Source organism: Lagopus muta, chromosome 17, assembly GCF_023343835.1.
Source record: "Lagopus muta isolate bLagMut1 chromosome 17, bLagMut1 primary, whole genome shotgun sequence".
Taxonomy (NCBI): Eukaryota; Metazoa; Chordata; class Aves; order Galliformes; family Phasianidae; genus Lagopus; species Lagopus muta.
In genome coordinates this window covers 1,313,858-1,326,637 of record NC_064449.1, presented here as the reverse complement: position 1 = coordinate 1,326,637, position 12,780 = coordinate 1,313,858, and the positions used below count along the sequence as shown (strand labels likewise).

At 43.5% G+C, this 12,780-nt stretch overlaps 1 protein-coding gene across 4 annotated transcripts in view; it reads right to left on the bottom strand.

Moving 5' to 3' along the window:
* FBXW8 (F-box and WD repeat domain containing 8) overlaps window positions 1-12,780 on the bottom strand; it is a 46,584-nt gene that overhangs the window by 20,063 nt on the left and 13,741 nt on the right. For all 4 annotated transcript variants that reach the window (XR_007380296.1, XR_007380295.1, XM_048963890.1 and 1 more), the window contains exon 6: window positions 3,327-3,484. Coding sequence is in view for 2 of the 4 variants with exons in the window: in XM_048963890.1 (XP_048819847.1) it covers window positions 3,327-3,484 (158 nt within the window). In the remaining 2 variants the exon portion in view is untranslated. The remainder of the gene's footprint in view (window positions 1-3,326; window positions 3,485-12,780) is intronic.

Here is a 12,780-nt window from a genome sequence, read left to right as displayed (position 1 = left end):
TACTGCTGAAATGTGGTCTGGGGAAAGGTCCAGTTATCGCAGCTGACTATGCTGCAGGATATTTGGGTAACACATTTAACCATGGCTCTATTATTCCTCACACAACGCACTGCTGACATACTGCAGTCCATTCCAGCAAACATCAGCAGCACTGCATGCACTCCTGCTGTGACAAAGGAGGGCTGGGGTCATTCCTCAGTATTGGGGCAGCCTCCAGTACAGCTCCTCATATCTGGGAGCACAACGGCACCCTGCAAAAGCAGCTGCGTGACTTGGGAGGCAGTCATCCCTGGCCTGGAGGTGAAATCACACCCCATGGAGCCAAATCCACGGGCACCTGTACACTGTATATAAAATAATAAATGTAAATGTACACCTATAGATACATGCTTTGTTTAAAGAACAAACAAAGAAACCTCAATCAAAAGAAAAAAACAACCCCCAAACCCAAAAACTTTCCTTAATTTGAGGCAGCCTGCCTCCTGCTGTAGATTTGCCTAGCTCTCCATAGTGCTTGGAGGAAGACTCCCATCACATCACTCCACTTCTGCATCTGCAAGCAGGGCACGGAAGGGACAGCGCCTGCAAGCAGTGCTAAGGGCACCAGAATGGACAAGACAGCAGATTCCCTGTCCCAGAAAGCACTGCCAAAATTCGCCTCCTAAAGGCTGCCAAGAAGCGAGCCGACTTCCAATCCTTGCAGAAAGCACCCTTCTCTGCCCCAAGGTGCTGCTGTGCGACTTGAGAAGTGCCATCAACTCTCCCCATAGGTCTTAAAGAGCTGCTGTGAACAGGAGCAGTGCTGCATCACCCTGCCATGCCTACATGAGTATGTAGCACTGCATTTAAAACCAAGAAAGCCACCACCCAACCACTTTTCTTGTTGCAGCACTTTGTTTTCAAGTCGAACTACGAGACTCTGGAGGGTGGAGGGCTGATGGCTAAAGTAGACCGCTGCTTCCCAAAGCTGTGGCTCACAGCCAAAGGCAGGCAAGCATGGAGCAGATGGAGTCCTGGCAAGGCCCCGACTGTCCCTGCATTAGCAGCATCTGCTCATTACCCAGAACCCTCGCCTGCTTTATCTAATGCTCCAGGAAAAGCATTTTGATTTGATTCATTTCAGTTCGGTAACGTGCAACACAATTAGTGGTAAAATCAAACTGGAGGGCTGCCAGTGCTGACAATAGGAAACAAGGCAGAAGAAATATGAGGCCAGTGGGTTGGAATTCAAAAATCACAACTGTGGATCGAGTTGCCAAGTCCCACTGCCCCAGGTGTACATGCAGTACCCCCACCGAGCACTGGCACGAGCAGAAGGAACTTCATTTTCTCCCTGTACTTTTTTCCCCTCCTTTCCCTCTCCTTGCAGCTTGTTCCACAGAGGCCGACACTGTCGGAAACATTCACCGAAAGCCACCATTCAATTTTTCTTTAGTGCCATCACAGAGATGCAATTCACTTCGGATGCAGGCATCCTGGTAAGACAGCCTTTCCTCGCTGCACCTCACATGCCTTGGGAAGTGCTCTCTCCTGCAGAAGCGCAGAGCAGCGCTGCGAGGCAGGCATGGTGCGAGCAGGATCTGCCTGTTAGCTCTTCCCTGTGATCAGGTGCCAAGGACATCGCTGCGTGAGCTCTGTTGAACTGGGAGAAACTGATGTTATCTGCACAAGTCTGCTAGCCAGGGATTCGACAGAGAAGTCTAGACTCTCTCTGCCTGACAGCACTACCTCCAACACTAGCAGATGGTTTCTCTCCGTTAGTCAAACTTACAAACAAAGAGAAAAGGGAGCTGGAAGAGTACAACAAAGAACAATCAAACACATTATCTTCAAAGTCATCCCCCCCCCAATCCCCTCCTCCCAAGTTTAAAATAATTCTCTCCATCAAACTGTAAATATGTGCTTTCAGATTCGAGTTGGTAAACATTTCTAAAAACAGTATTTATAATTCCCTGTTCACATAGAAACTAATCTATTCTGACCAGGATTCTCAAATCAGAGTAACTGCCATATCACAGAGCCCATTAAAATTTCCACCCAAAAGAATACGACGCTGAGCTTTATGCAAACTAGTGCAGTCACAGCACACGCAGGGCCGACAACAAGGAATCTGACAGGAAAAAAACCTGGAAAGATTATTAGATTAGTCAGTGGGAGACTAGAAAGCAAACAAAAGAGCCTCTGGTATATTCACTGTTTGGCACACTGGACAAAAAAGTCAACAGTTAAAACCATCACTGTTATAATTTCCTATGACTTGAGTAAATAGCAGTCATGTTTTGTAATACCAGGCTCACTGTTGTCATAAAACGTTGCCTATTAATTTTTAGCCACGGAAAATGGAAACAGCACAATCCAGATTAGAAAAACCACTAAAAATGTGCATCATTTTTAACACTTACTTTCAGATACAAAGCATATAATTTACTTATAAAATAAAAGGATTAGCTATTTTGTTTTGGACATCCCATCTCTGGCTTTGCTTCCACACACAAAGTGCCAGGATCAGAGATGATACACATACAGCACTCCTTAACTTAAAAAGAAACAGTCAAAAAAATCCTCTTTATTCACACTCGAGGAGAAGTTTAAGTACCAAATCACACAGTCTAAAGAAAGCTGCCAGGAGCTGAGTCCTGCCTGGGTTCTTCAACTTAGGACCCCAAGTGTCAAGCACTGTTCAAACCCAGGTTTTTTAATTGCTATTCCCATGTCCAGTAGATGCATAGTTGGTCCCTGGCTCTTGACAGCCATTATATTTAAGCACATTTAAAACAATGTGTATAAAGCAGGATTTCATTAGTTTCATTAACTATTAGGGCACAGTTTTCATTTCTCTATGTCAAAGTATGAAAGTCAATAATGCAAACCAATACTTCAGCTACGTCCCTGCGTAGCACACGGATGCACAAGGGAGCACGCAGCCTCATCAGACATGCAAGTTTACCACTATTCCCATTACAAAGCCTCACAGTACCCTCAGGGAGTTTTGGACAGAGGAGAATGGCAGTGGAAGAATATTTAATATTTTTTATAGCAAAACAAGTTATTTGCTTAAGATAGTTTGGCTGGACTTCAGCCTGGCACTCAAGCTTTGTGTAGCAGTTCCAGTAGGAATTAAACATCAGTTTTAATGGGTGCTATGTTCCAATGCCTCCTAATGCATTTAGGGTTATTGGCCAACTTTCTCACATAAAAGCAAGAGTGTGCGTGTGTGTATATACAGGATTACGGGCACACAAAAAGCTGAGCACAGCTGCTTCATTTTTATAAAGCTTTTTTTTTTTTTCCTCCCCTAAATAGGGAGGAGAGTTGTGGTTACTTACCATCCTCGTAAGCTGCTACAGCCAGAGAGCTGTTTATCCTCACAAAGGAGACATGTGGCTGAGGTCCAGCATCACCAGGACCCTGCACTGGTTCCAGGATGGGGGCTGTGTAGTCCCAGGTGCGCGTGTCCCACAACCTCACTTCCCCCGATGTGTATCTGGAAAAGAAAGCTTTTATTCGTTCCAAAAACATCTGAAAAGAGGTAGCTGCAAGGGAACAGAGCGAGAATGAGAAGGTCTGAAAACTCGATGCCGTTCACAGTTCCTGGACGGATTCTCCCCACATCAAATCCCACCAACTTTGTTCATTTTATTCCCATTTACTGAATGCAGCAGCAAGTCTACTAACACAGGCAAGCTGGGGCTTTGGGGACACCACTGGGCTACCATGGGTTACCAACTATCGGGGCTAGCTTTACAGATAAAATGCAAGAGGAGCAGGGCTCCAGGAAAAATAAACTTATCAGCAATGAGTGTCAGTTACATCACAGCAAAACTCCAATCTGTTTCCTTCTGGTCTTTAAAAACGTTGTGGTGGTGCCAGAGAAAGGCTGTTTAATCAGAGTATTTATGTACACACGTACAAGCATTCACACACATCCATCCATCCAACCTGCCGCCCTGTAGAGAAATACGCTTCCTAATGCCTCATCAACACATCCGAGTTGCCTACATCTCTGAAGACTAATTAATTTATTCACAGGATTAAGTGCTGTCTTTAGAATTAGAGCAGTGCTCCCTTCCTCGCACAAGACTCTCTTACACTGTAGTTTTTCTGATGTTTTGCTAACACCAGACACACTACAGTTTGCAAAGGAGAAAAAAAATAGGAATCAGCTTCTCAAATGACACTGAATACATGTAACGGGAGGAAGGCTGTAACACAACAACACAAGAACTGTTCTGTGTCACCTCTGCTGCGCCACAGTGTACTATTAATTGAAAAAAAAAAGTCCAGCATCTTGCAGGCATGATTGAGAAGTAACTCCCTATACGTCTGACCAAAAATATGGTCAATTTGGAGCAGATCTACAGTTATTAAGTTTCAACAGAACTATGACAACAGTCAGTCTCAGCTGTGTTTCTCTGTCACACCTGAAACACAGATCTGTTGGAAATGAAGGCTGCCGCTCTGCCAGCTTTGTTCTATTCTGCTTTTGGGGGGGAAAATCATTTCAACAGCGATTCTTAGCCCCAGAGGTGCACAGGGCAGGAACAACCCATATTTATGATGACAATAAGAAAGTATGTGTTAACAAAGGAGGCGAAGGGAGGCGCTTAACAAAGGTGCTGGACAGGTGACCCAGTGCCATACACCGGTACTGCAGGTACTCTGGAGCAGAGCATCACTTCCAACACCTCTGGTAAAAATGTACCACTTTGTACAACAAATTGGAGTGTCTGAGGAGGTGGCAGAGAACTGCTAAGCAAAGAGATGTACATTAATTCTCCGTACTGAACTCAGAAGAGAGTCGAGTCCTTGTGACAAAACTTCTCTCCCAGTGCTTCACACCACTAAATAGAAGAAAATGAGAGAAATGGGAGAGACAGCACTTCTCCATCCTCCTCCTTCTGCAGATAAGGTCCCAGTCCTCCTATAAACCTTGCTTTTCTTCCCCATTTACAGCAGCACTACTTGAAAATAACAATTCAAGAAAGAAGCTTCCACAAAACAAAGCAAAAACTTTAATTTTGGACTAAACAAGCAGTCCAGGTTTGTCTACATGAAATATCTTCAGTCTGCAACACTGAAAAGCTTTTGTTTCAGATAAATTTCAAGTTTTGGGGATAACACACAATAACAAAAGTATTCAGGACAGATAATCACATCTACCTGTTGCAGGCCCCGCTCCCTCCCTCATCAGTGACTGAGAGATGCACAATGAAGAGCTTTCACTTTGGCACCACAAAGCTGTGCTCTCCCACCCTCAGCAAGGATTTGTTAACAGCAGAGCTTTGTAGGCGTACCTCAGGAATGCCCTAATGAGTTTACTCAGATACTACAGAGTGACATGTAAGGAGACTGCAGTAACAACACCCATTTCTTATCTGTGATGACAGAGAATCACAGAACCATCTAGGTTGGAGAAGACTTTCAAGATCATCAAATCCAACCATCAACCTGGCCTACAGAGTCCATCAGAATGGAGAGCCCCATGTGCCAGGAGAACCAGCCTTTGCACGTTGCTGTCCAGGCATCCCAGAAGCGCAGTGCAAGCTGACACAAGTGCCACAGGTCCATCAGGAAGAGCAGGGAGGAGGGCAGTAAGGCAGCTTCCCTCCATACCCCTCCCACCCCATTTCACTCATGTCCTTCCCAGCACAGCATGACAGCATCTCAGTCCAGTGCGACAAACCTAATGGATTTGCAGAGATGTTCCAAGATCACGCTGGAAACCCAAGAAGAGGTCCAGGTTTGGGCATGGAGTCAAAATGGAGAAATGGGAGACATAAACTATCTCTCACTCTGCTTTCCAGCACTGCCACATGCCTGTTTCCAGCACCACTGGGCCTGTACCAGAACTGAACTGGAAGAGTTTCAAATACAGATGAATCCAATTCAGAACTAAAAAATTTAATGGTTCAACTCCCTGCTTTTAATGCTGTTGTAAAGAGCAACACACTTTCAATTTGTAACCACAACAAAAGGCTTTTAAACTATTAAAGCAATGCCTTGCTGTAAAAAAATAAAAAGGCTACTTTATTGCAGATAATTGGCAAATCTGCCATATCAATATAGATGGCTAGGGAAAAGAAAACTGCTGCATTGCACAGAAACTACTCCTACATAATTTCTGTATTTCTATTCATTTCCTACCACAACAATCTTTTTTTTGCCATGAAAATTTTCCCTGATTACTCGCTACCAAATGAAAGATTCCCAGATTTAGGTCTTCTGTTTCAGGACACCAGAATACTCCAAGCTCACCGAGTCACTGATTTTTTTGCTGCAATAGCTATGAGAAGCTGCTGGAGAGAAAAAACACAAACAAAAGCCACTTATCTTAATATAAATAATACCACGTATTCATTGTTATAATACTCAACAGCACTGAACTACTGCTTTTCCCAAGACTCCCATGCAAGTAACTCAACTTCTCCAACAGACCTGAATTTCACTTTGCTGTGGTTCTCACATTTCTAAACATCTCAGAATATGTATGTGAGAAGTAGCAGCAGGAGGCTGAGCTATATTTTTCTAGCTATTTTCTCTTCTTCTCCCCAGCAATCCAGTACTGTTATCTTAGGCAGATAATTACACAACCATAAAAGTGAGCCTGCAAATTCAAGTTAAGCTTTGCAGATGAATAAAATAAACTTGCTGAAATGGAGCAAGAGCTGGATTGCACGTGGTACAAAGGAATTGAAAAAATTAAATTCATATGGTATCTACATAGTATAATAAAAACGTCTGCTTGCTAATCAAAAGCATTTCAACCACTTTTACTGGCAGTAATGCCATAATGAGACGAACAGCTTCCTCATAGCCTCTCACATGAGTGAAAGCAGAAGAGTGAAGGCGAAGGAGACGGAGGCTAAAAGCTGCTGCTGCCCCACGATGGCTGGGAAGCAGGTGGTGAAGTGCTGAGCACATGTGGGAGGAGGCAAAGCTGGAGGCTGGGCACCACTCTAATGAAGTGGTGCTGAAGAGGCAGACGATTTCACAAGGAGAAAAACATCAGGAAACCGGTCAAAACACAGGGTCTCATCTGAAAAAGCTCAACTGTGTTGGATAGCAATAGCCAGAACAAATTTGGGGAAGAGGAGGAGGGGGTGCTGATCTCCCTCCAGAGCCCCAGATGTCTTTATCGTTGCCTAATGACAATTATACTCAACCAATTAAGACACTGCTATCACAGTTGCATTGTTAGTAAGCCTTTGGCCCTGAGTGTTGATGGCTGTCTAATTAGTGTTTGTGCAAAGTACAACTGCAACTAATATATAAACTGACAAATACACAAAAGAAAAACTGTTAACAGGAACGTTTTCACAACAGTAGATACGCTCCTCATTCAGTCCACGGCAGCAACAAAGGCAGACCACTTTCCTTCACGGCCTACTTACTGCTGGCACTGCACAACTGCACTGAAGCGGATGGGTCAAGCGGGCTGCCAGGGGCTCTGCTGGCACAGGGCAGTGGTGAGGGCCCATTCTGCAGGCTGCCTGCAGCACAGCGAGCCGGGCAAGTCCCGCTGCACTCAGCTGGTCCAAACACCAAAGACTTCTGATAAGGCACTTCACAAATCAGTATCTGTTTTTCAAAATTTCTCTAAAGGATTTGAGGCAAGAAAATAAAAAAGGGGAGTGAAAAACCTTTGTTTCGCAGGCAGGTTTGATTTCCAGAAGGCAAAGTCTGTTCAGTTTCCAGATACCTGCGGTGATCAACAAAGCAAAACAAAAAAAAAATCCAACAACTTTGTTTCAGGCAGTCGGTGACCATCTGTTAATACTCAAAAGATCTTATTATGAAGTCCTTACAGTGTCAGTGCATTTTATTGAAGTCAGTAGGAATTTTGCTCAAGTAACACTCTCTAGCTATGGCTCTGTTTGAACGGATGCCTGATGATAAGCAAGTAAAATAATGAGTATTTTGCCTCGTCTTGCTGCAACAAGCACCTCAGACCTTTCCCCCTTATTCCACCAGAGCAACTAATCTTCATATGGTTAATTAAAGTACCTACTCAGATCCCCTCAGTAAGCTTAATAAGGTTCAATGGAGCATGTGAACCCAAGTCCAAATGCTTTTGTTAATGAGTTCCAATTGCTCCTTAAGCTCCATCTCACATAAGAACGTAATCTTTCACAGCCTTCAACTGCAAAGTCCTCTTCATCAAACATGTTGGAAGTTGCAAGATACCTCAGATGCAACACACGATCTCTGAAATTACTGAACAGATTCTACTACCATCAACATTGAGGCCCACAGCTCTTCTCTGAAGAGAGGGAGGAGGATTGACTTAGTTAACTTAGTTACCAGAGCTAGAGACAGCTCACAAGAAAGGCAGGATGGAAGAGTAAGAAGCTCCTCAGCCTTCATGTGTTCTCATTTACAATTATTTACAGATATTGATTTCATCACTACATATAAAACCAGCAGAGAGCTTGGCTAAGGGACTGCTTGAGAGAAGAATTCAGGAAAAGCAGTCTGGTAGCAGTTAAGGAATGCTGTGATGGAGTAAAGAGAGCTACTTCGTACTGCAGAAAGGAATATGAATATAAGATGACAAAAATGAAATACAAGTGGAATAGAAAATAATTTTTTCTGCTATTACGTGGAGCGGCAGAAAGCTGCACCAGAAAATGCAAGAAAAAAACACAGATGGAGGTAAACTAAAACGAGCACTTGAAACCATCACAACAGTGGCAGAAGAACATGAAGTGGAAAGGTAACGTCTGTGATACCACACAAACATTATTTGCTAGCTGTATGAGATCAGCTATGGAAAAAAAAAAGACTAAAACTTGTACCAAAAATGATCTGAAAATGCTTTCAGACTTAACGTGTAGGAAATACATTCTGAGCATCCCTATGATCAGTTCCCAAAATCTCCTATCAGGAACTTGACTTTCCAGTTCATCAGCCCACGTCCATCTGTGGACCACGCTTACAGAAACTAAGCTGGGAAAAAGCCTGTATCTTCCTTCTTATGGCCTTGTTTAGGAAATCATAGCTCGAGGAAGTGGGTTAAGCTGCTCGAGATAGCATGCAATTTTTCTGTTATCTGTAACAAAATTAACATTTCACCATCCTAAGTACTTCTGCGCGCCTCACTTTCTTATTAATTTTAAGTGCATGCAAATATCATACCAAGGGAACAGAAACAAGCCAAAGGGTTATACAGCAGGCAAAACACTTTAATGAACGCTTTAAAAAGAAGCTAGAGAAAGCCAAACTGTCTCCAGTAATTTCCTGTTTAAGGCCAAGGCTCTCCCATCATTAAGATCAAGGTTCCAGCGCCTTGCATCAGCCCACGTCCATTAACAAAGCCAGCTGCTCTGACCAAGGACACTTACTGTGTACACTGCCTACAGCTGCTGCCACAAGAGGGGAAAAATGCTTTATTTCAGGAGAATTCAAGAGAAACTATGATGTAATTTGGGAAGGATCTGGCACATCAGCCATATTATTTGATAAAATACAACTGTGTAGTGCAACAAATAGAACAGTGTCTCCCGTTTTAGACAGAGAAAACATCATTTGAAGATGATGTAAATTGATCTGCCTGTATATCAGAAGGGATGCAAACAGCAACACGCTGCAAACAGCAGGAAGAAAAATACTGCCTGAACTTTCAGGCAACTGAGGCTGGGTGGTCATGAAAACTGTGAAAATGAAACAATCAAGAAACTGACAAAAAAGGCGGGTGGAATCAGCAGAAAAAAAGGCTTTACAAACTTCAACAGAACTGGTGTGAGTGGGCATCACTATGTGCACAGCAGGGCTTACTGCAGCGATAAGACCTGCAGGTAAACCAATAGCTGAATGATGGGACAGGCTGGCAAAGGGAGTTGTCACAAAGATTCAGTATCAGGCTTCCACTATTAGTTTCACCTGAAAGGCCCTTTTTCCCCACAAGATGACTGAGAAGCCAGTGTGGCTGTCACTTCACACAACCTTACCTAACTCCCGTGGTTTGTCATCTGACCCCTGGGAACTCGTGATGTCATCCTGCTTTCAACCCTTCTAAAGGTGACTCACATGAGAAAACAGAAGGCCTGACACTTATTACTTCTTAACAATAACAGGAATGAGTGAAGAGGACACAAAAGGGCTGGCGAAGGTTGAAGGAAAAAGACCAGAGTGTTTACATTCTTCCTTACCGCTCTGTTTGACATCCAGGCTCTCTGTCACCAGGAGCGGAGGAAGAAACCTATCAAAGCTGTGACATTATGCAAGTGAAATTTAAGCAATTAAATAAGGAAGGGGGTTTATCCAGGCTGTTTAACACGCTGGTTTGTTAACTTTTATTCATTTTCATTACTAATTAATATTTTGGTTTCCTCAGGTCTGCACACTGAATTAAGATGCAAGAGCTAATAAATTCCTAGAGAATAGCCCACAAGCCCTACAGCAAGAAAAAAACAAATTAGACAAGAGTTGACATCAAGTTTTTCAAAGTGCAGAGAAGTATTTTCAAGCCTTTCGGGCTAGTTTCACACATCATTATGAAGCTACGAAGGGTGGCAAGCCCGTTTTTTAACTACTCATTTGCAGGTCACCTTTGAGCAAGAGGAAAGCGGTGTGGGAGATGATCTCAGAGAACAAAGAAAGTCACTACAGAGCAGGAACTACTTGCCTGCCTGTGTTTTGCTCATAGTGCCTTAAACCAAAAGGTCCACCTCCTCGGCAGATGCTGCAATGTTCTACCTGCAGCTCCCATGAGACTCCTCCAGAATGAAGACTGCTGTACGGAAGTTCTCTTGGTGCATTTAGCTTTTCAGTTCAACAGAACCAGAATGCATTGGCACCTCTGATACCAGTGATTCTTCTTTTGCTTCTTATTGTCTTTATTAAGCATCACTGCTCAAATAAAGGAGAAGTACCATCTGAGTCAGCTGGGCAACACCCTGAAAGGGGATGTGTTAACCCAGAGCGACTGAGGCACTCGGAGCAGATGAACCTCAGAAGTTGTTAATTGAAAATAAATAATATTTATTTATTTATTTAAAATAAATTAAAAAATGTATATTGGAAAGGAGGCAGTAATTACATGAGAGAATGTGGAAACCTCTGAGGTTAAAACACGAAGAGAAGAAGGCAGGGGCGACTCCCAGCCTGCCTGTGAGAGGTGCAGAGGCTCCACACAGCATCTGCTAACTAGGTCTAAATAGCTAACAGTGCAGGCATGCCCTTAGATCTCCACTTATGAAAACCCTTAACAGTCTACCACATTCTGTTCAAAGAAAACTGGGGAAAGAAAAAGCATCCGATTCTGTGCCTTTGGAATAGCACTGACTATGGATCAGTGCTGTTGCTTTCACTTGGAAAGCTTTCAGAGCCACAAACTGCAGCAGTAAAGGCCAAATCGCCCTCTCTGCAAGCATCAAAGTTAACACTGCACAATAAAACATCAGCTGTGATGTGGACTGATGTGGACTTGGCTCGGGTGTACTTACTGCAGTGCAACTTACTGCACAGCTCTGGGACATCCACAGGTGAGGACTTCAGAGAGCCACGCAGCAGAACAGCCCACAGCTCACCTCTGACATGCTTCACCACCAGATCCACCATGTAACAACAGCTCAACAAGTGCTGGCCAGATTCATGCTCCAAGATCTGCATCTCAAGGAGGAACTAAACTCTGACTAGAAACAGCCATCACAGAGCGTCTGTCAGCGCTGCTGAGAAGAAGTACTGATTTCACTGTTTGACTATGTTCTTGCTTAATCAAATCTTGCTGATTTGATTAAGATTTTATTAATGGAAGGTGAACAAATGCAGGCATTCTGTACTGAGACCAAGCACACAACAGCATCAAGTACAGCGAACCTAAGCAGCGGTAGTAATTTATGCAGGCCGAGTAAGCAGGCATATGATTGCTTTAAGTAAACTCTGACTTAAAGAAGAAACTACATTTAAATTGAATATGGATTGGAAGGAGGGGGGGGAAGACAACATCTTTAAAGAAGATCCTCTGAGACATGTAACTGTAGAAAGGCTGGCAAATACAACATTGATTGGGAGTGAGGTAACCACAAACACCGCTGTCTCAAATGAAAAGGGATTCGAGGTCTGACCCAGAAAACAAGCATCGTAACCGCCGGGATAAAAATTTAATGATAAACACAAGATGCTCTGCATGCAGGCCAGATTGAATTATCTGATGTCAGCCAGTAAATGCAAGGCTCTCTGAGAAAGAAGAGCTGCTCGCAGCCACCTTCAACTCACAGCTCAGGTTGCACTTAATCAATCCTTGATATTCTGCCATCTTCTGGCTTGAGCTTTGGCAGCAGCATGAAGAAAATACAGGAGAGTGCAAGAAAACAGGCACATTTCTCTAAGGGAGAGCCAACCCTGTCTAGCTCATCTTTGCCTCTTTGCAAGAGATTATTAAAGAGATCCACTATGGGACCAGTTCAGGCAAGCTGTGTCTCTATGGGTTACACTCACAGCCAGTGCTATACATCACTCTGTCCACAACCTGTACAAATTCCCTTTTTGAAAGATTAAAACAACTCTACAGCAACTAAAATAAAGCTGCATCACTCTGCTTTCCTGCGGAGTTTGAAGCAGTATAACAAAGCATGAAAGATCAGGTCTATTACAGCGCAGGTTCAGATCAAATACCATTTTCCCAGGCCAGTTCCAAGGTCCAAAATACATATTTCTGCTGGGGAACCTTTCTCTCAACACTTCTCTCCTCTCGTTTTTGGTGTTTGGTTTTTTTTTTTTTAATTTTTAGAACCATCCTCTGATCTCCCAAGATCCCGACTGCACCTCTGGAAAGCAGGG